This window comes from Scyliorhinus torazame, chromosome 20 (assembly GCF_047496885.1).
Source record: "Scyliorhinus torazame isolate Kashiwa2021f chromosome 20, sScyTor2.1, whole genome shotgun sequence".
Taxonomy (NCBI): domain Eukaryota; kingdom Metazoa; phylum Chordata; class Chondrichthyes; order Carcharhiniformes; family Scyliorhinidae; genus Scyliorhinus; species Scyliorhinus torazame.
The window spans coordinates 27,303,485-27,326,204 of NC_092726.1; the positions used below are offsets into that span (position 1 = coordinate 27,303,485).

At 50.6% G+C, this 22,720-nt stretch overlaps 1 protein-coding gene across 1 annotated transcript in view; it reads left to right on the plus strand.

The window, feature by feature from the left end:
* The first annotated feature begins 5,850 nt into the window (after window positions 1–5,850).
* Window positions 5,851–22,720, plus strand: part of usp39 (ubiquitin specific peptidase 39) — a 42,970-nt gene continuing 26,100 nt past the window's right edge. Inside the window, exons 1-7 of the mRNA XM_072486051.1 lie at window positions 5,851–5,958; window positions 14,502–14,590; window positions 17,618–17,712; window positions 18,503–18,639; window positions 19,503–19,655; window positions 19,808–20,033; window positions 21,812–21,886. Of these exons, the coding sequence (XP_072342152.1) occupies window positions 5,899–5,958; window positions 14,502–14,590; window positions 17,618–17,712; window positions 18,503–18,639; window positions 19,503–19,655; window positions 19,808–20,033; window positions 21,812–21,886 (835 nt within the window). The 5' untranslated portion in view covers window positions 5,851–5,898. The remainder of the gene's footprint in view (window positions 5,959–14,501; window positions 14,591–17,617; window positions 17,713–18,502; window positions 18,640–19,502; window positions 19,656–19,807; window positions 20,034–21,811; window positions 21,887–22,720) is intronic.

Sequence of the window (22,720 nt, forward strand, 5' to 3'; positions counted from 1 at the left end):
CAGGTTTGTGTGATCCTGTCAGCATTGAGGGGATTGCAGTCAGGGTATATTGAGGGAGACAGGTTTGTGTGATCCTGTCAGCATTGAGGGGATTGCAGTCAGGGTATGTTTATGGAGACAGGTTTGTGTGATCCTGACAGTACTGAGGGGATTGCAGTCAGGGTATGTTTATGGAGACAGGGCTGTGTGATCCTGACAGTATTGAGGGGATTGCAGTCAGGGTATGTTTATGGAGACAGGTTTGTGTGACCCTGTCAGCATTGAGGGGATTGCAGTCAGGGTGATATTGATGGAGACAGGTTTGTGTGATCCTGTCAGCATTGAGGGGATTGCAGTCAGGGTATGTTTATGGAGACAGGTTTGTGTGATCCTGTCAGCATTGAGGGGATTGCAGTCAGGGTATGTTTATGGAGACAGGTTTGTGTGATCCTGTCAGCATTGAGGGGATTGCAGTCAGGGTATGTTTATGGAGACAGGTTTGTGTGATCCTGTCAGCATTGAGGGGATTGCAGTCAGGGTATGTTTATGGAGACAGGTTTGTGTGATCCTGTCAGCATTGAGGGGATTGCAGTCAGGGTATGTTTATGGAGACAGGTTTGTTTGACCCTGTCAGCATTGAGGGGATTGCAGTCAGGGTATGTTTATGGAGACAGGTTTGTGTGATCCTGTCAGCATTGAGAGGATTGCACTCAGGGTATATTTATGGAGACAGGTTTGAGTGATCCTGTCAGCATTGAGGGGATTGCAGTCAGGGTATATTGATGGAGACAGGTTTGTGTGATCCTGACAGCATTGAGGGGATTGCAGTCAGGGTGATATTGATGGAGACAGGTTTGTGTGATCCTGACAGTATTGAGGGGATTGCAGTCAGGGTATGTTTATGGAGACAGGTTTGTGTGATCCTGTCAGCATTGAGGGGATTGCAGTCAGGGTGATATTGATGGAGACAGGTTTGTGTGATCCTGACAGTATTGAGGGGATTGCAGTCAGGGTATGTTTATGGAGACAGGTTTGAGTGATCCTGTCAGCATTGAGGGGATTGCAGTCAGGGTATATTGATGGAGACAGGTTTGTGTGATCCTGTCAGCATTGAGAGGATTGCACTCAGGGTATATTTATGGAGACAGGTTTGAGTGATCCTGTCAGCATTGAGGGGATTGCAGTCAGGGTATGTTTATGGAGACAGGTTTGTGTGATCCTGTCAGCATTGAGGGGATTGCAGTCAGGGTGATATTGATGGAGACAGGTTTGTGTGATCCTGAAAGTATTGAGGGGATTGCAGTCAGGGTATGTTGATGGAGACAGGTTTGTGTGATCCTGTCAGTATTGAGGGGATTGCAGTCAGGGTATATTTATGGAGACAGGTTTGTGTGATCCTGTCAGCATTGAGGGGATTGCACTCAGGGTATATTGATGGAGACAGGTTTGTGTGATCCTGTCAGCATTGAGGGGATTGCAGTCAGGGTATGTTTATGGAGACAGGTTTGTGTGATCCTGACAGTATTGAGGGGATTGCAGTCAGGGTATGTTTATGGAGACAGGTTTGTGTGATCCTGACAGTATTGAGGGGATTGCAGTCAGGGTATGTTTATGGAGACAGGTTTGTGTGATCCTGACAGCATTGAGGGGATTGCAGTCAGGGTATGTTTATGGAGACAGGGCTGTGTGATCCTGACAGTATTGAGGGGATTGCAGTCAGGGTATGTTTATGGAGACAGGTTTGTGTGATCCTGACAGCATTGAGGGGATTGCAGTCAGGGTATGTTTATGGAGACAGGTTTGTGTGATCCTGTCAGCATTGAGGGGATTGCAGTCAGGGTATGTTTATGGAGACAGGTTTGTGTGATCCTGTCAGCATTGAGGGGATTGCAGTCAGGGTATGTTTATGGAGACAGGTTTGTGTGATCCTGTCAGCATTGAGGGGATTGCAGTCAGGGTATGTTTATGGAGACAGGTTTGTGTGATCCTGTCAGCATTGAGGGGATTGCAGTCAGGGTATGTTTATGGAGACAGGTTTGTGTGATCCTGTCAGCATTGAGGGGATTGCAGTCAGGGTATGTTTATGGAGACAGGTTTGTGTGACCCTGTCAGCATTGAGGGGATTGCAGTCAGGGTATGTTTATGGAGACAGGTGTGTGTGATCCTGTCAGCATTGAGAGGATTGCACTCAGGGTATATTTATGGAGACAGGTTTGAGTGATCCTGTCAGCATTGAGGGGATTGCAGTCAGGGTATATTGATGGAGACAGGTTTGTGTGATCCTGACAGCATTGAGGGGATTGCAGTCAGGGTGATATTGATGGAGACAGGTTTGTGTGATCCTGACAGTATTGAGGGGATTGCAGTCAGGGTATGTTTATGGAGACAGGTTTGTGTGATCCTGTCAGCATTGAGGGGATTGCAGTCAGGGTATGTTTATGGAGACAGGTTTGTGTGATCCTGTCAGCATTGAGGGGATTGCAGTCAGGGTATGTTGATGGAGACAGGTTTGTGTGATCCTGTCAGTATTGAGGGGATTGCAGTCAGGGTATATTTATGGAGACAGGTTTGTGTGATCCTGTCAGCATTGGGGGGATTGCACTCAGGGTATATTGATGGAGACAGGTTTGTGTGATCCTGTCAGCATTGAGGGGATTGCAGTCAGGGTATGTTTATGGAGACAGGTTTGTGTGATCCTGACAGTATTGAGGGGATTGCAGTCAGGGTATGTTTATGGAGACAGGTTTGTGTGATCCTGACAGTATTGAGGGGATTGCACTCAGGGTATATTGATGGAGACAGGTTTGTGTGATCCTGTCAGCATTGAGGGGATTGCAGTCAGGGTATGTTTATGGAGACAGGTTTGTGTGATCCTGTCAGCATTGAGGGGATTGCAGTCAGGGTATGTTTATGGAGACAGGTTTGTGTGATCCTGTCAGCATTGAGGGGATTGCAGTCAGGGTATGTTTATGGAGACAGGTTTGTGTGATCCTGTCAGCATTGAGGGGATTGCAGTCAGGGTATGTTTATGGAGACAGGTTTGTGTGATCCTGTCAGCATTGAGGGGATTGCAGTCAGGGTATGTTTATGGAGACAGGTTTGTGTGATCCTGTCAGCATTGAGGGGATTGCAGTCAGGGTATGTTTATGGAGACAGGTTTGTGTGATCCTGTCAGCATTGAGGGGATTGCACTCAGGGTATGTTTATGGAGACAGGTTTGTGTGATCCTGACAGCATTGAGGGGATTGCAGTCAGGGTATGTTTATGGAGACAGGTTTGTGTGATCCTGTCAGCATTGAGGGGATTGCAGTCAGGGTATATTGATGGAGACAGGTTTGTGTGATCCTGTCAGCATTGAGGGGATTGCAGTCAGGGTATGTTTATGGAGACAGGTTTGTGTGATCCTGTCAGCATTGAGGGGATTGCAGTCAGGGTATGTTTATGGAGACAGGTTTGTGTGATCCTGACAGTATTGAGGGGATTGCAGTCAGGGTATGTTTATGGAGACAGGTTTGTGTGATCCTGACAGTATTGAGGGGATTGCAGTCAGGGTATATTGATGGAGACAGGTTTGTGTGATCCTGTCAGCATTGAGGGGATTGCAGTCAGGGTATATTGATGGAGACAGGTTTGTGTGATCCTGTCAGCATTGAGGGGATTGCAGTCAGGGTGATATTGATGGAGACAGGTTTGTGTGATCCTGTCAGCATTGAGAGGATTGCACTCAGGGTATATTGATGGAGACAGGTTTGTGTGATCCTGTCAGCATTGAGGGGATTGCAGTCAGGGTATGTTTATGGAGACAGGTTTGTGTGATCCTGTCAGCATTGAGGGGATTGCAGTCAGGGTATGTTTATGGAGACAGGTTTGTGTGATCCTGTCAGCATTGAGGGGATTGCAGTCAGGGTATGTTTATGGAGACAGGTTTGTGTGATCCTGACAGCATTGAGGGGATTGCAGTCAGGATTTATTTATGGAGACAGGTTTGTGTGACCCTGTCAGCATTGAGGGGATTGCAGTCAGGGTATATTTATGGAGACAGGTTTGTGTGATCCTGTCAGCATTGAGAGGATTGCACTCAGGGTATATTTATGGATACAGGTTTGAGTCATCCTGTCAGCATTGAGAGGATTGCAGTCAGGGTATGTTTATGGAGACAGGTTTGTGTGATCCTGTCAGCATTGAGGGGATTGCAGTCAGGGTATGTTTATGGAGACAGGTTTGTGTGATCCTGTCAGCATTGAGGGGATTGCAGTCAGGGTATTATTATGGAGACAGGTCTGTGTGATCCTGTCAGCATTGAGGGGATTGCAGTCAGGGTATGTTTATGGAGACAGGTTTGTGTGATCCTGTCAGTATGGAGGGGATTGCAGTCAGGGTATGTTTATGGAGACAGGTTTGTGTGATCCTGTCAGCATTGAGGGGATTGCAGTCAGGGTATTTTTATGGAGACAGGTTTGTGTGATCCTGACAGTATTGAGGGGATTGCAGTCAGGGTATATTTATGGAGACAGGTTTGTGTGATCCTGTCAGCATTGAGGGGATTGCACTCAGGGTATATTGATGGAGACAGGTTTGTGTGATCCTGTCAGCATTGAGGGGATTGCAGTCAGGGTATATTGATGGAGACAGGTTTGTGTGATCCTGTCAGCATTGAGGGGATTGCAGTCAGGGTATGTTTATGGAGACAGGTTTGTGTGATCCTGTCAGCATTGAGGGGATTGCAGTCAGGGTATGTTTATGGAGACAGGTTTGTGTGATCCTGTCAGCATTGAGGGGATTGCAGTCAGGGTATGTTTATGGAGACAGGTTTGTGTGATCCTGACAGCATTGAGGGGATTGCAGTCAGGGTATATTGATGGAGACAGGTTTGTGTGATCCTGTCAGCATTGAGGGGATTGCAGTCAGGGTATATTTATGGAGACAGGTTTGTGTGATCCTGTCAGCATTGAGGGGATTGCAGTCAGGGTATATTTATGGAGACAGGGCTGTGTGATCCTGTCAGCATTGAGGGGATTGCAGTCAGGGTATATTTATGGAGACAGGTTTGTGTGATCCTGTCAGCATTGAGGGGATTGCAGTCAGGGTATATTGATGGAGACAGGTTTGTGTGATCCTGACAGCATTGAGGGGATTGCAGTCAGGGTGATATTGATGGAGACAGGTTTGTGTGATCCTGTCAGCATTGAGGGGATTGCAGTCAGGGTATATTTATGGAGACAGGTTTGTGTGATCCTGTCAGCATTGAGGGGATTGCAGTCAGGGTGATATTGATGGAGACAGGTTTGTGTGATCCTGACAGCATTGAGGGGATTGCAGTCAGGGTGATATTTATGGAGACAGGTTTGTGTGATCCTGTCAGCATTGAGGGGATTGCAGTCAGGGTATGTTTATGGAGACAGGTTTGTGTGATCCTGTCAGCATTGAGGGGATTGCAGTCAGGCTATGTTTATGGAGACAGGTTTGTGTGACCCTGACAGTATTGAGGGGATTGCAGTCAGGGTGATATTTATGGAGACAGGTTTGTGTGATCCTGTCAGCATTGAGGGGATTGCAGTCAGGGTATGTTTATGGAGAGAGGTTTGTGTGATCCTGTCAGCATTGAGGGGATTGCAGTCAGGGTATATTTATGGAGACAGGTTTGTGTGATCCTGTCAGCATTGAGGGGATTGCAGTCAGGGTATGTTTATGGAGAGAGGTTTGTGTGATCCTGTCAGCATTGAGGGGATTGCAGTCAGGGTATATTTATGGAGACAGGTTTGTGTGATCCTGTCAGCATTGAGGGGATTGCAGTCAGGGTGATATTTATGGAGACAGGTTTGTGTGATCCTGTCAGCATTGAGGGGATTGCACGCTGCGCCTGCGCAATACCGCCGGGGAAGCGGCTGGTCGGCCAGCCAGTGGCCGGGACGGTTGGTGATGGCGGCGGTGAAGCGGCAGCTGGAGGCGGCGGAAAGCGGGGACGAGGCCGAGCTGGAGCTAGGTACCTGCACCGGGCTGCACACGAGTGGGGGGGGGAGGGGAGAGGAAGCGACAGTGCGGGGAAGGCGGTGGAGGGGGGGGGTTCGTCGGCGCTGCGGCAGCCGGGCCCCGGACTTTTCTCCAGAATGTTCTCCAAGGGGGGAGGCTCACCGCGCGGCCTAGCCGTGCGCAGCCGCAGTGACTCCCGACTCCCGGGCGGTTGGTCCGCGCAGCCGCGGTGACTCCCGGGCGGTTGGTCCGCGCAGCCGTAGTGACTCGGCTCCCGGCCGTTCGTCCGCGCAACCACGGACTCCCGGCTCCCTGGCGGTTGTTCCGCGCAGCCGCAGTGACTCTCAGCTCCCCGGCGGTAGGTTCGCGCAGCCGCAGTAGGCCCGTCTGACTCAATGGTCATGGTGCAGAAGGAGGCCATTTGGCCCATCACGTCTGCACCTGCTGTCTCAATAGGCATGCTGATTTAGTACCCCTGTAGATTGTTTTTGTTCAAATTATCATCCAATACTCTCTGGAACGCCTTGATTGAAGCTGCCTCCACTACAATGGGCAGCACGGTAGCACAGTGGTTAGCACTGTGACTTCACAGCTCCAGGGTCCCAGGTTCGATTCCCCGCTGGGTCACTGTCTGTGCGGAGTCTGCACGTCCTCCCCGTGTGTGCGTGGGTTTCCTCCGGGTGCTCCGGTTTCCTCCCACAGTCCAAAGATGTGCAGGTTAGGTGGATTGGCCGTGCTAAATTGCCCTGAGTGTCCAAAATTGCCCTTCGTGTTGGGTGGGGTTACTGGGTTATGGGGATAGGGTGGAGGTGTGACCTTGGGTAGGATGCTCTTTCCAAGAGCCGGTGCAGACTCGATGGGCCGAATGGCCTCCTTCTGCACTGTAAATTCTATGATAATCCCAGCCTGTGCATTCCAGACCCAAACCACTCGCTCGGTAAATAATTTTTTCACATCACATTTGCTTCTTTTGCAAACCGCTTTAAATCTGTCGCCCCCTCGTTCTCAATCCTTTTCTGAGCAGGAACGGTTTCTCCCTGTCTACTCTGTCCAGCCCCCTCATGAATTTGACCATCTCGATCAAGTCCCCTCTCAGCCTCCTTCTCTCCCAGGAGAACAGGCCCAACCTCTCCGATCTACCCTCAACCAAAGTTTCTCATCCCTGAACCATTCTTGTGAACCTCTTTTGCGCTCGCTCCAAAGTGTTCACATCCTTCCCATAGTGTGGCCCCCAGAACTGTGCACAATATTCCAGCTGAGGTCGAACTAGTGTCTTGTATAAGTTCAGCATAACCTCCTCGCTCTCGTACTCTGTACCCCTATTGATAAGGCCCAGAATACTATACTCTTTATTCACTGCGCTCTCCATCTGTACTGCCATCTTCAATGATGAATGTACATATACACCCAGGTCACACTTCTTAATAATAATAATCTTTATTGTCACAAGTAGGCTGACATTAACACTGCAATGAAGTTACTGTGAAAATCCCCTCGTCGCCACATTCCGGCGCCTGTTCGGGTCACAGAGGGAGAATTCAGAATGTCCAATTCACCGAACAAGCGCGTCTTTCGGGGACTTGTGGGAGGAAACCGGAGCGCCCGGAGGAAACCCACGCAGACACGGGGAGAACGTGCAGACACCGCACAGGCAGTGACCCAAGCCGGGAATCGAACCTGGGACCCTGGAGCTGTGAAGCAACAGTGCTAACCACTGTGCTACTGAGCCGCCCTTTAAGCAATGTACCCCTTATTCAATATTGTCTTTCCATGTTCTTCCTACGAACATGAATCACCTCACACTTCTCCGCATTGAACTTCATCTGCCACCTCTCTGCCCACTCCACCCACTTGTCTATGTCCTTTAGAAGTTGTACACTGTTCTAAATACTTACAAGTTTTGTGTCAGCTGCAAAGTTTTAAATTGTCCCCTGCACACCAAGATCTAGATCATTAATATATATCAGGAAAAGCAAGAGTCCCAATTCTGACCCTGGGGAACACCACTAAAAACCTTCCTCCAGCCCAAGAAATATCCATTGACCATCACTCTCTGCTTCCTACAACTCAGCCAATTTTGTATCCACGTTGTTGCTGTCCCTTCTATTCCGCGAGCTTTAATGATTTTCACAAGTCTGTTGTGTGGCACTGTGCCGAATGTCTTCTGAAATTCCATGCACAGCACATCAAGAGGATTTTTGTTTGGGAAATATTTTAATTAACATTTTAAACAATTTTAATACAAAATCTACAGAAACATAGTATAACAGTTAAACAGTAAGAGCTCCATTTCCCCTTACAACAGTAGAACTTAGTTACTAAATCCCCCCTACCCACCTTATGCCCCCACTCCTAACGCGACCAGCTTTTTAAAGGACAATTGAAACGGTCATCGTCTGCGATAAAATCCTTCCACTGACCCTCTCACGGCAAAGTTCATCTTGTCCAGGTGTTAGAAAACACCCAGGTGCTTGGCGGCGTAGACGACCTCCAGCCCATGACGATGTGCCACCTTGCCATTAGTGAGGCAAAGGTGATGTCGGGTTCATTCTCCTCAGCGCCTCACTCCAAACCTCCTCCAAGATCGGTCCCAGCTTCTCCATCCACTTTGTCTTCATGCCCTCAACAGAGCCCCTATTATCCGCCGGTATACACCCGACATGTTGGCCACCTCCGAACCACAGCAGGATAAGAGCCTCTCGGGTAAGGTAGAAGGCTCCTTCATCGGTAAGGTTGGAAAGTACTTTTAGATCCAGATGAACATTGGCGGCACGGTAGCATAGTGGTGAGCACATTGCTTCACAGCTCCAGGGTCCCAGGTTCGATTCCGGCTTGGGTCACTGTCTGTGTGGAGTCTGCACGTTCTCCCCATGTCTGCGTGGGTTTCCTCCGGGTGCTCCGGTTTCCTGCCACAGTCCAAAGATGTGCAGGTTGGGTGGATTGGCCATGATCAATTGCCCTTCGTGTCCAAGAAGTTTAGATGGGGTTACTGAGTTACGGGGATAGGGTGGGGTGGGGGCTTAGATAGAGCACCCTTTCCAAGGGCCGGTGCAGACTCGATGGGCTGAATGGCCTCCTTCTGCACTGTAAATTCTATGAACACCTGGAGAAACCTGAAGCCATCAGCGTCCGTGAGCCCAGATTATTCTTTCAGTTCCTCTAAGCAGCCAACCGATCTTCTAAAAATAACTCTCCCACTTTCTCTAAACCATTCCGTTCCCTAAATTTCACATCCGCCCCAGCAGTTTCGAATAACTGATTCAAACAGATGGGGGGTCAGCCTCGAGGCAGCCCTCAAGTGAAAATGATGGCGGTCTTGCCTCCAAATTTTTAACATGGCTCCTTCTACCGAGTTTGACAAATGTTTCTTCAGTATCGGTAACGAGGCTGAAACCAGCACTGTTCGGCTTGCTCCCCTCACAAACTCTGCTTCCAACCTGGACCCAAAGCTCATCCGAATCTCCGACCCACTCTCGCACCTTTTCGGCATTAGCCGCCCAATAATAGTATCGAAAGCTCGACAAGACCCAACCCCTCAATTGTCTCTCCCTCTGGAGCACCGTCCTCCTGATCCTCAGGCTCTTACCCGCCCAGAGTAGGTCGATCTCTCTGACAAAAGCTTTGGGCAAGAATATCGGAAGGCACTGGAATAAAAATAAATGTATTAATTTATAAATTTTTGCAACTCTGCTTTGCCATTTGCCATCAGATTCGTATAATTCAACCTCTGGAGTTTCCCCCAGTCTCTTGCTATCTGGACACCCAGATACCAAAAATGACTTGCAGCTAGCCGGAACGGCACATCCCTAAGTCCCCCTCTCTGCTTCGCCACCCCACTCGCAAAGAACTTACTCTTTCCCATATTTATCTTAGAGCCAGAGAGGCCCCAAACCGCTGTAAGATTCCTATAATGTTTCCTATTGACATCTCTGGATTCCTCACAGATATTAGTAAGTTGTCGACGTACAGCTCCTCCTCTAACTATTCCTCCCCATGCATTCGAAGTCCTCAGGGCCAAGGCTAGTGGCTCTATTGCTAGTGCAAGCAGCAACGGGGCCATCGGACATCCCTCCCTGGTACCCCAGTACAGACGAAAAGGGGTGCAGGTCCCTTTGTTCGTGCAAACACTGGCAAATGGGGTGGCACGCCTTCTCCGCATCAAGCGAGATTATGATCTCCGGGACTCGACCCTCCCCCGGAGCAAGCATCGCATTGAATCGTCTCACATTCCCTGTCGACCTCCGCCTCATAACAAAACCCATGTAGTCTTTCCCCAACATATCTGCCAGATATGTTTCCAGTATTAATGCCAACACCTTAGCTAACAGCTTCGTGTCCACATTTAATGGCGATCGGTCGATACACCCCACAGTCTCAGGGGTCCTTATCTTTTTTCAAGAGCAGGGAAATAGAAGCCCGCCTCAGTGCCTGTGGCAAAACACCTCTCTCTAAGGAATCCCTGAATATCCCTAACAATAGTGGGGCTGATAGGTCGATGAATCTTTTATAGAATTCCTGTTGGGTCCCGGTGCCTTCCACGTTGCATCAATTTCAGCGCTTGTTTGATCTCATCCAACTCCAGCGGAGCTTCAAGGTCCATCATAATCCGCCTGCACATTGGGAGACTCCAACTGATCCAGAAATCGCACCCTATCATTCCCATTCCATGGAGGATCCGACAAGTATACATTTTGGTCAACGGTCTGAAAAACCTCATTTACCTTCTGATCCGAGACCATCTCCCCCACCCCGTGTCCTAATCTGGGCAATCTCCCTCTCAATCTTCTTATTCCTCAGCTGATATGCCAGGAACCGACTTTGATTTCTCCCCATATTTGTCGCTCACTTCAGCTGTCGTACAGCCCCCTCTCTGTCGTGATCAGATTAAACTGCATTTGTAGCTTTTTCCTCGTCCCTAACTGTTCTGGGGATGGACTTTCGCATACTTGTGATCTATCTCTATAACCTTGTGGACTAGCTTTTCCTACTCCCTCCTTGCCTCTAGCTCTACGTGGGCCTTGAGAGATATAATTTCTCACCTAATTGCTCTTCCCATAGACCTCCCCATTGTCATTGTGCAAAATATAATCCTGGATGAATCCTGAGATCATTGCACAGAACCCAACGTCTGTGGCAGAGCCACATCCAGCCGCCGCCACCCCTTTCAAATACCCCTGCCTACCCCCAACTCTAGGCCCCCCCCCAATGTGGGGCATGGTCAGAAATGACCACCGGCGAGTACTCAGATTTCTTCACCTCTGTCATTGGCACTCGGTTTATAACAAAATAGTCAGTCCTGGAAAAAATATTGTGTACTGAGGTGAAGAAGGAGAACTCTTTTTTTCCCCTCGGGTGTCTGATCTCCCTCTCCCTCTCTCTATCCCTCTCTCTCTCTGTCTGTCTGTCTCTCCCTCTATCTGTCTCTCTCCCTCTGTCTCTCCTCTCTCTCTGTCTGTCTCTCTCCCTCTCCCTTTGTCTCCCTCTGTCTCTCCCTCTGTCTCCCTCTCTCTCTCCCTCTGTCTGTCTCTCTCCCTCTCCCTTTGTCTCTCTCTCGCTCCTCCCTCTGTCTGCCCATCTCCCTCTCTCTTTCCCTCTCTCTCTTCCCCTCTCTCTCCCCGTCAGTCTGTCTCTCTCTCTCTCTCTGTCTGTCTCTCTCCCTCTGTCTCTCTCGCTCTCTTCCCCCCCCCCCCCTCTGTCTGCCCATCTCCCTCTCCCTCTCTCTTTCCCTCTCTCTCTTTCCCTCTCTCCCCAGTCAGTCTGTCTCTCTCTCTCCCTCTGTCTCTCTCTCTCCCCCCTCTGTCTGCCCATCTCCCTCCCCCTCTCTCTCTCTCCCCTGTCTGTCTCTCCTCTCTCTCTTTCCCGAGTGGAAAACCTGACTCACCCAAGCCTTCCGAAGACGTGCTAGCGCATGTGGGTCTCCTGAAGGAATGTCACCTTGGTTCCCACCCCTATCAACAGATAGCCTGTCGTCTCTTCGAATCACCTCCCCTTCCAGACCCATCTAGCTCGTACAGCTATAGACCAATAACAGACCAATATATCTCGATAAGTCGCAGCCCTATCCCCCACTTGACTTCCGTTAACTCGCTTACTTTCTAGTGCTAGTAAGGTGACCACCCCACCCCAGGTCCTACCTATTCCTTATCCAGCACCTTCTGCCCCAAGCTCGTCTCTCACCCAGATCATCTTTCGCCCCCAAAGGCTTTAGATTAAGGAAAGACTCCCCTATTCCCCATCCGTAAAGATTGATAATCTTAAAAAGAAAACAGAGTAGTGGAAACAATCCCATCCAAACACCTCCACCATGAACGCAACTCAACTCGTAACAAGGTGAAGAATAAAACAGGAATATCATAACAGCCCTGACGCATCCCTCAAGCCGTGTCTGGACCACGCTCCCAGATAAAGTCCTCCGCTTGCTTGGGAGTTTTGAAACGTGACCCTTAGCTTCGCTGGGTGCTCGACCCCAAATCGCACTCCTCGATTGAACAGGCCCATCTTCACCTTATTGAAAGCCGCCCGTCATTCCATGCCATTGTCCTGGTAAATCCTTCCCATATCACCGTCCCAGCTGATGTTCCGAGCTGTCCAGGACCTGCCCCTTTCTCGGGAAACTATGAACCCGAATTATCACCGCCCAAGATGGCTCCTTCGGTCACGGCCCTGTGCCCTGTCGATCTCCGACCCAGAAATGAAAATAGCTTATTGTCACAAGTAGGCTTCAAATGAAGTTCCTGTGAAAAGCCCCTAGTCGCCACATTCCGGCGCCTGTTCGGGGAGGCTGGTACGGGAATTGTACCGTGCTGCTGTCCTGCCTTGGTCTGCTTTAAAAGCCAGCTCTTTATCCCAGTGTGCTAAACCAGCCCCTATACCTCATCGCCGTTCATCAACTGGGAGAACTTTGCAGCAAAGTACTCGGGCAGCCTTGAACCCTCAACTCCCTCGGTAGACCCACCTGCCTCAGGTTCATGGACCTATTTTCCAATTCATCCAGCTTCGCCTTGAGGCCCTTATTCCTGTCCCAACGATTGCCATTTCAGCCTCCAAAGACGTCTGTCTTCACGTTGGGATAAGGCTTCCTCCACCCCTTTCAATTTCTCCACCTGAGCGCCTATGGCTTTCGTTAACTGGGCCCAAAGATATCTTGCACCGTAGCATTAAATGAAGCCTTCAATTCCCTTTTTTAAAGTTAGAGTACCCAATTTTTTCCCAATTAAGGGGCAATTTAGCGTGGCCAATCCACCTACCCTGCACATCTTTGGGTTGTGGGGCAGAGACCCACGCAGACACAGGGAGAATGTGCAAACTCCACACGGACAGTGACCCAGAGCCGGGATCGAACCTGGGACCTCGGCGTCGTGAGGCAGCAGTGCTAACCACTGCGCTGCCGTGCCACCCCAAAGCCTTCAATTCCTGACCGTGTATCTTGAAGCATTCATTCATTTAGCTGCCAAATTTTCACAAGTTCTCTGGCTACCGCCCCACCATCATGCCTTGGTTGCTTCCCCGCCATATTCAATGCGTCCTTATTCAGGCTCGATGTTTGCAATCTCACCCCGATGTCAATTTCGACATCGCCTGATTCCCAGCTGATTGCTCTGCCGGTCAAGCCCGTTTTAAAAAATCCCCAAATCGGGCAGGTGAGCCCAAAGCTTGCGCGGGAGTCACCGAAATGCAACCGCTCCTTCATACCGGCGCACCGGATATTCCACATCAACAACATTACCCCCATCGACCCTCTCTGTTACCACAAAATTGTACTGCAAGTTAGTTAAATACGATTCCCCCTTTCGAAATCCGTGCTGGCTCTTCCTCATAAACCCACATTTTCCCACTAATTCTATCCCAAATAATTGTTTCGAGAAGCTTCCCACCGTGTGGGTGGCACAGTGGTTATCACTGTTTCCTCACAGCTCCAGGGTCCCAGGTTCGATTCCCGGCTTGGGTCACTGTCTGTGCGGAGTCTGCACGTTCTCCCCCGTGTCTGCATGGGTTTCCTCCGGGTCGCTCCGGTTTCCTCCCACAGGTCCCCGAAAGACGTGCTTGTTAGGTGAATCGGACATTCTGAATTCTCTCTCAGTGTACCCGAACAGGCGCCGGAATGTGGCGACGAGGGGATTTTCACAGTAACTTCATTGCAGTGTCAATGTAAGCCTACTTGTGACACTAATAAAGATTATTATTACTTTTCCACTAATGTTAAACTGACTGGCCTTTAATTGCAAGGGCCACCCTTGAAACCTCTGATGTAGAAGGGCGTGAGGTTTGCAATTCTCCAGACGCTGCAAAGGAGCGGGTTTGTGTGGGTATAGGAACGTGGACTGGGATTTTGTGCCGTCCTGTGATCAGTATGCCTCAATCGTGACACTGTGTAGGGGAACCTCAAGCGTTGCCATTACAGATCAGCTCATTGCTCATCTCTCAAATGCTTCTGGGACCTCACAGGCTGTCAGTTTACCACAGAGACTACACTCGGGAAAAGAATTGATTTTTGGGAGCCACTTGATATTTCCATCTCCTGACACCCCGTTGTCCTTTCTTTCTCCTCCTACCTAGCGGCCTCGAAGATTGCAAGAATTCATTCTCAGGAAGAGGAAGATGATCGAAGCAGACACTGCCCCTATTTAGATACAATCAATAGGTGAGTGTTGGCTCGGACTGTCTTGGATTACATTTTTAAAAAAAAACAAGCACGTTACACCCAGGAACAAGGACCGGGATTCTCCGAAAATGGGGCTATGTGCCCACTCCCGCCGGAAAACGGGCGCGAATCACTCCCGATTCTTTTCACAAAGAGGGATTCTCCGGTTTTAAGAGGGACAGCTCCGATGTGCGCCGCACAGCTCCTGCTGCCGATACGGGGCCCTGCACTTCGGGCTGTGGGTCCGCGCTTGCGTGCGGCGGCCGTTTTCGCGCCAGCCGCCGCACAACATGGCGGGCCAGCGCGGAAGAAAATAAGCCCCCCCCCCCGGATCGCGCGCGCCCGCCGATAGGTAGCCCATGATCGCGGGCCTGTCCGTCGTGGAGGAACCCCGCCCCCCACCAGGATGGCCAGCGCGGCCGCGAGCCCGAGCTCCCGCCAGGTGAAACCATGCCGGCGGAACTCGGCGGGAACTCGGCCGGTCGCAGAGAATCGCTGCGGGGGCCTCTTTCAATGGCCCCCGAGCGGCGCCGCGTCACGGTCCTAAGATGTGCAGGTTAGGTGGATTGGCCATAGAATATAGAATTTACAGTGCAGAAGGAGGCCGTGTGGCCCATCGAGTCTGCACCGGCCCTTGGAAAGAGTGCCCTCCACCCTATCCCCGTAACCCTAGTAACCCCACTTAACCTTATTGGACACTAAGGGCAATTTATCATGGCCAATCCACCTAACCTGCACATCTACGGAGTGTGGGAGGAAACCGGAGCACCCGGAGGAAACCCACGCACACACGGGGAGAACGTGCAGACTCTGCACAGACAGTCACCCAGCGGGGAATCGAATCTGGGACCCTGGAGCTGTGAAGCAACCGTGCTAACCACTGTGCGACCCCATGCTAAATTGTCCCTTAGTGTCCAAAAGTTAAGTACGGTTACTGGGTTACGGGGATAGGGTGGAGGTGTGGGCTTAAGTAGGGTGCTCTTTCCAAGAGCTGGTGCAGACTCGATGGGCCGAATGGCCTCCTTCTGCACTGTAAATTCTATGAATGTGAGGAATGGTGTACCACCCAGTGAGGACCAGTCCAGTCATTGTGTGAACAGTTAATAAAGAATATTTATTAACTTAAAAGGAAGACAAAAACCCATGACAAGGACTACAATACACCATAACACTTAAATATACTGATATACACACATCATTTTACATGGAACTATCCAGTGGTCCCCAACTACGTGAACTCTGAGACACTCTTTTTCCCCAACAGCATTCAATATTAAGTAACTTTCTTAGCTAAATTCAGTGAGTAATTACCACGGCCAGGTGAAGGTGGCCACTTCTGGGCAATAGTCTTCAGCTTCAGCGAAGGTGGAAAATGGCTGTTGCTTTCGGTGGAGACTATGGGTGGGTTTCTCAGTCCCACCGTACCAGATTTCTGGTCCGGCACGCCGTCGGAATTCTCCATTGCCGGCTGGCCAATGGGGTCTCCCATTGTGGGGCACCCCCACGCCGTCGGAAACCCCCCTGGGCTGCCGGCAAAACAGAGCATCCCGCCGGCGGAGAATCCAACCCCATATCTGCAACTTGCTGCAGTTCTGATGTGCTCTCTCTCTTGTCCGCTCTCTCTCTCTCTCTCTTGCGCGCCCTCTCTCTCTTGCGCGCCCTCTCTCTCTTGCGCGCCCTCTCTCTCTTGCGCGCCCTCTCTCTCTTGCGCGCCCTCTCTCTCTTGCGCGCCCTCTCTCTCTTGCGCGCCCTCTCTCTCTTGCGCGCCCTCTCTCTCTTGCGCGCCCTCTCTCTCTTGCGCGCCCTCTCTCTCTTGCGCGCCCTCTCTCTCTTGCGCGCCCTCTCTCTCTTGCGCGCCCTCTCTCTCTTGCGCGCCCTCTCTCTCTTGCGCGCCCTCTCTCTCTTGCGCGCCCTCTCTCTTGCGCGCCCTCTCTCTCTTGCGCGCCCTCTCTCTCTTGCGCGCCCTCTCTCTCTTGCGCGCCCTCTCTCTCTTGCGCGCCCTCTCTCTCTTGCGCGCCCTCTCTCTCTTGCGCGCCCTCTCTCTCTTGCGCGCCCTCTCTCTCTTGCGCGCCCTCTCTCTCTTGCGCGCCCTCTCTCTCTTGTGCGCTCTCTCTCGTGTGCGCTCTCTCTCGTGTGCGCTCTCTCTCGTGTGCGCTCTCTCTCGTGTGCGCTCTCTCTCGTGTGCGCTCTCTCTCGTGTGCGCTCTCTCTCGTGTGCGCTCTCTCTCGTGTGCGCTCTCGCTCTGTCTCTCTCGTGCGCTCTCTCTCGTGCGCTCTCTCTCGTGCGCTCTCTCTCGTGCGCTCTCTCTCGTCCGCTCTCTCTCGTCCGCTCTCTCTCGTGCGCTCTCTCTCGTGCGCTCTCTCTCGTGCGCTCTCTCTCGTGCGCTCTCTCTCGTGCGCTCTCTCTCGTGCGCTCTCTCTCGTGCGCTCTCTCTCGTGCGCTCTCTCTCGTGCGCTCTCTCTCTTGTGCGCTCTCTCTCGTGCGCTCTCTCTCTTGTGCGCTCTCTCACTTGTGCGCGCTCTCCCTCTTGTGCACTCTCTCGTGCGCTCTCTTGTGCGCTCTCTCTTGTGTGCTCTTTCCCTCGCTCTCTCTCTTTTTCTTTAGTTAGTTCTACAGTTATACTATTTCTTTCCATTTGATGTTACTCACCCTGTGGCATTGGCTTTTGGCAGGTACATGTCCATTTGCTTCTCTCTCCACTTTGATGTTACTCCTCTCTAGCCCCCATTGTTGCTCTAGTCACATTTGTAAAATACTTGTTTTCCACTGATAGGCGAATTCACATCTCATACTGCCCTAGGCTATAAATACCAGGCTTTTCTTTGTTTTTCTAAACTGAATTTCCCCCGATTTGTAACAGTGCGTCTATGTTAAAGTTAATGAGACTCTGAGACAGCGGTGGGACAGTGCAGTAACTTGAGCTTTATGCTGTTTCCTTGATGTGTGTGTGCGACTCTTTGGGAGAGAGGGAGCTGTTTCTGTTTTTATGAGGGCATTGATGGACCTTTCTTGTCCTTCTGTGAACAGGAGCGTGCTGGATTTTGACTTTGAAAAGCTGTGCTCAGTCTCTCTATCCCACATCAACGCCTACGCTTGCCTGGTGTGTGGCAAATACTTCCAAGGTAAGGTTACTCCGAACCTTTGATGGTTTCCCAAGATGTTCTATGATTCAATTTCATTTACTGCCAGCGATCCCTCTTGGGATCAAGGACGACTCGCTTCCGCCCCGGTTTGATGGCTTCCGAAATGCCCAGTGCGCGATCTGCAGCCTCTGCCACTTGGGGAGGCAGGTGATGCTCGAAGAGTTTGGTAGATTGGTTAGGTTTGTGCTCTCCGCACATTCCCGACCAAATCTCTCCGCACGTTCCCGACCAAATCTCTCCGCCTTCCCGAATGAACGGCGGTCACAAGCCAGCGACTCCCATGAATCGGCGTTGGTGTTTGATGTCTTCACGGATACCTGCAGGCCGTCCCTAAAGCATTTCCACTTTCCCCTCCTGCGAGTCTCCCTCCACGACTGAGTTCTGAGTACAGCAGTCACTCCGGGAGTCTGGTATCAGGCTAATGTGGGCAACATGTCCTGCTCAGTGCAACATGGTTTTGAGCGCCTGGAGGCTGGGCACGTTGGCTTGGGAGAGGAAGCTGTCGTTGCCAGTGGATTTGGAGGACCTTGCGAGGGCTCAGCTGGGACTTCTCCAGTGTTTTGAGGTGTCTGCTGCTGTTGTCCCAAGTTCTCCAAAGGATTTAGTATTATCGTTTGACACTTGACTTCCGGCCTCGCAGATAAAGCCTGGCTCCCTGGATGAGGCTGGTAACTATCGGACCGCACCCTGCAAAGAGCCTACCATCTTCTGCTGCAGGAACGATTGCTGCGGGCGTAGCTTTGACTGTGAACGTTTTGTGTCCCTATAGGACGAGGCCTGAAGTCCTACGCCAACATACACAGTGTTCAGGTCGGACATCACGTCTTTCTGAATCTACATACGCTGAAGTTTTACTGCCTACCGGACAATTACGAAATCATTGACTCCTCACTCGAGGACATCACGGTAAGCGTTTGGCTCGAGACTTCGGCACCCGTGGAAGTAGCTTTATTTACCCTCTTGCTCTGAAAACGTTTGATTCCTGCTGAGATATTTTTGGCCCTGAATATCGATTGAAAGTGCACCCATTCGAGCCTGGAGGGTGAATTTTGACAGAATGAATCCGGTGTGAAATGTAAGTTTGTTCTTTTCCCAAGAAATATCTGCTCAGTTTTTTGGGGGGGAGTATCTTAGAATCATGGAATCCCGGCAGTGCAGGAGGAGGCCATTCGGCCCATTGATTATGTCCCGACTCTCCGAAGGAGCCCCCTACCCAGCTCCGCTCCCTGGCCCATCCCCGTAACCTAACCTGCACATCTTTGGACTGTGGGAGGAAACCGGAGCACCCGGAGGGAACCCACCCAGACACGGGAGAACATGCAGACTCCGCACAGACAGTGCGGGAATTGAACCCGGGTCCCTGGAGCTATGAGGCAGCTAACCGCTGTGCCACCGTGCCGCCCATCTTCACTGAGGTTCACAAACATTGAGGATTAACAATTCCCGTACCAGCCTCCCCGAACAGGCGCCGGAATGTGGCGACTAGGGGTTTTTCACAGTAACTTCATTTGAAACCTACTTGTGACAATAAGCGATTTTCATTTCATTTCATTTCATCTTGTTAAAACTTTGCAGTAAAGATTCACCCTCGGCTAATTGTCAGGACATCCTTGGTACAGCCCTGAATCCATCGTATTAGATGGTCATCATGAACTCTGTACTTGAGGGCCATCCCCTCCGTATTATTGGAGATTGTTGCCTCGTGTTTTTCTCTGCGTTTGGTGTTTGAGGGAGGAGTGAGGAGAATAACTCTGTCCTTTATCTCCCAGTATGTGCTGAAACCAACCTTCACAAAGCAACACATTGCAAACCTGGACAAGCAGTCTAAGCTGTCGCGGGCGTACGATGGAACCACCTATCTGCCAGGAATTGTCGGACTCAACAACATCAAGGCCAATGACTACGCTAATGTGGTGCTTCAGGTAAGGAAACCTAAAACCAATGATCCAGGTTAGACGGAGATCTGCGTTGTGAATGATGCTGATCCTGCTTCAGGCACGGTCTATAATGCGTCTCCTTCCGCGTGCCCCCCGGGCTGACGCGCCTCCTCCACCTGCCTCCGCTTTCCTTTCAGGCCTTGTCGAACGTGCCTCCGCTGCGGAACTATTTCTTGGAGGAAGAAAACTACAAGGACATCAAGCGGCCTCCTGGCGACATCATGTTCCTGCTGGTGCAGAGGTTTGGAGAGTTGATGAGAAAACTCAGGAACCCCAGGAACTTCAAGGCGCACGTTTCCCCGCATGAGATGCTGCAGGCGGTAGTCCTGTGCAGCAAGAAACGTTTCCAGATTACCAAACAAGGTGAGTGACTGGGCCACGTAAACCGTATCATAGCAGCTGGTAAACCTCCACACAGACGATTGACCAAGGTTTGTTTTAAGGATTGCAGGTCATTCTGAATTGGGCGGGGGGGAGGGGGGGGGGGGGGGTCATTGTTAATGGAACAGTGGTTATCGAGGCTGATCTTCGGGAGGTTGGAATGAGCACCTGCCAGAAGTTATTAACGTCAGAGGCAAAAGGCGTTTCATCTCAATCGTGGTTCACGTCAGAAGGTTGCGGGTTTCAAGTCCCACTAAAGTCTACACTGACCCTTCTGGTGCCATGCTGAGAGAGCGCACCACTGTTTAAAGATAGCGGGCGGGATTCTCCATCCCGTGAACCCCGCTTTTCGGCGCAGCGCGCCCCTACTGATTCTCAGCTCCTGCAGTTAGCCAATGGAGTTTCCCATTGTTATGGGCCAGGGCTTAGAGAACCCCAAAGTGTATCATGGAGTTCACCTGACCCACAACTTTTTATAGATTGTGGTTATGGGGAGCACACGGGCCTACTCTGCAGGTGTGATGCAACAGACAGCTAAAGTACTTTTAAAACAAAACAATGTTTATTCTATGAATCCAGTTAACATTTTATAAACCCACAGTAAACATCTTAGCAACTATCAACTCAAATACTCCCTCCAAAGTATACAGTACTCTATAAGTAACCCTTAATCTTTCCTAGCAACATCCATAAGACAATACCTTCTTTAACAAAGATAGCAGGTTTAAATTCTCTACTGAGAGCAGTTATCACTTTTAAATTAGCAACTGATCTGAAGACATTGTTTACATGCAGAGAGAGATCAAAATTACACCTTGTTTGACTGGATGCAGCTCTAACTCTGAAAAAGAAACTAAAACACACGCCAGCTTTTAGCTCACAGCGAAAGGAAAAGCCAAAACCCAGCTCCCCCACACTCTGCCATCACTGCAGCTATTTGATAAACACCCATTTCTTGAAGGTACTCTCACATGATACCATTGTGGTCACCTCGCGCTGTCGGGGACCCCGTGGGCGTGGATGCACTGCCGGAAAATCCCGCTGAGCATCTTTCAGATGAGATGGCAAACAGCCCCATTTTCCCTCTGTATGTTAAAGATCCCGAGGCAGGGGTCAGCACGGCGGCGCAGTGGTTAGCACTGCTGCTTACGGCGCCGAGGTCCCATAGTTCGATCCCGTCTCTGGGTCACTGTCCGTGTGGAGTTTGCACATTCTCCCCGTGTTTGCGTAGGTTTCACCCCCACAACCCAAAGATGTGCATGGTAGGTGGATTGGCCACACTAAATTGCCCCTTAATTGGAAAAAAATTAATTGGGTACACTAAATTTATAAAGAAAAGATCCCGAGGCATCATTTCGGAGAACAGGGAGTTCCCTGGTACCCTGTCCCATCAATGTATCTTAAAGAAAAACCAATGATCTGGTCACTATCACATCGACATTGGTGGGAGCTTGCTGTTCGCAAATTGGCTGATGTGTTTCCTGCATTTGACAACAGCATATACACTAGCAAACCCTTCTCGAACTGCTCGCCCTGTCTCTTTGGGGTCTCTTTGGTCTTTTGCTTGCAAAGTATGTAAGTGCTTTAAAACGTTGCAGAGCGTTTTCATGCAGAATCACAGAACAATCAATCACAGCATATATCAGGAAGTTATTTTAAATTAGCTTTAAAATCCAGTCATGCTCAAATGTTAATGTCAAAATGTGGAGCAATTTCCAAGAAGGTTTCAGCAGCTGTGGAATATTTGTCTGCCGTTGCAGGTGACGCTGTCGACTTTCTGTCCTGGTTCCTAAATGCACTCCATATGGCGTTAGGAGGAAACAAGAAGAAGAAAAGTAAGTAGCATAGGGACTGAGCTCTCCGACCGCCGCGCACAATCTGTGCCTTTCCCCTGTCTTTCCATCGTTCAGAGTGCGACGCTGTGAAAATCTCACAGCCGTTGTCTCCTTGACATCAGGGGAGACCAAACGCAAACTGGGTTGACCGCTTGGCGGAACCCCCCCCCCTCAGTCCGCAAACACGTTCCCCGCCGTGCGGGTTTCTTGCTGAATAAATCTTCACCTTTCTCTCACATTCTTGTCCTCTGCCTGACTATGTTCCAGTGAAGCATAGAAACTTAGAAAATAGAAGCAGGCGGAGGCCATTCGGCCCTTCGAGCCTGCTCCCCCATCCATTATGATCATGGGTGACCATCAAGTTCAATACCCTGATCCCGCCTTCCCCCCCATATCCCTCGATTCCTTTAGCCCCAAGATCAAAATCTCATTCCTTCTTGAAATCACACAATGTTTTGGCCTCAACTACTTTCTGTGGTAGCGAATTCCACAGAGTCACCACTCTGGATGAAGGAATTCCTCCTCACCTCAGTCGCCTGGGGCAGCACGGTAGCACAGTGGTTAGTACTGCTCACAGCTCCAGGGTCCCAGGTTCGATTCCCTGCTGGGTCACTGTCTGTGCGGAGTCTGCACGTTCTCCCCCGTGTCTGCGTGAGTTTCCTTTGGGAGCTCCGGTTTCCTCCCACAGTCCAACGATGGGCAGGTTAGGTGGATTGGCCGTGATAAATTGCCCCTTAGTGTGTGGGATCAGGGGTGAGGCGGGGGAGTGAGCCTAGGTAGGGAGCTCTTTCAGAGGGTCGGTGCCGACTCGATGGGCCGAATGGCCTCCCCTCT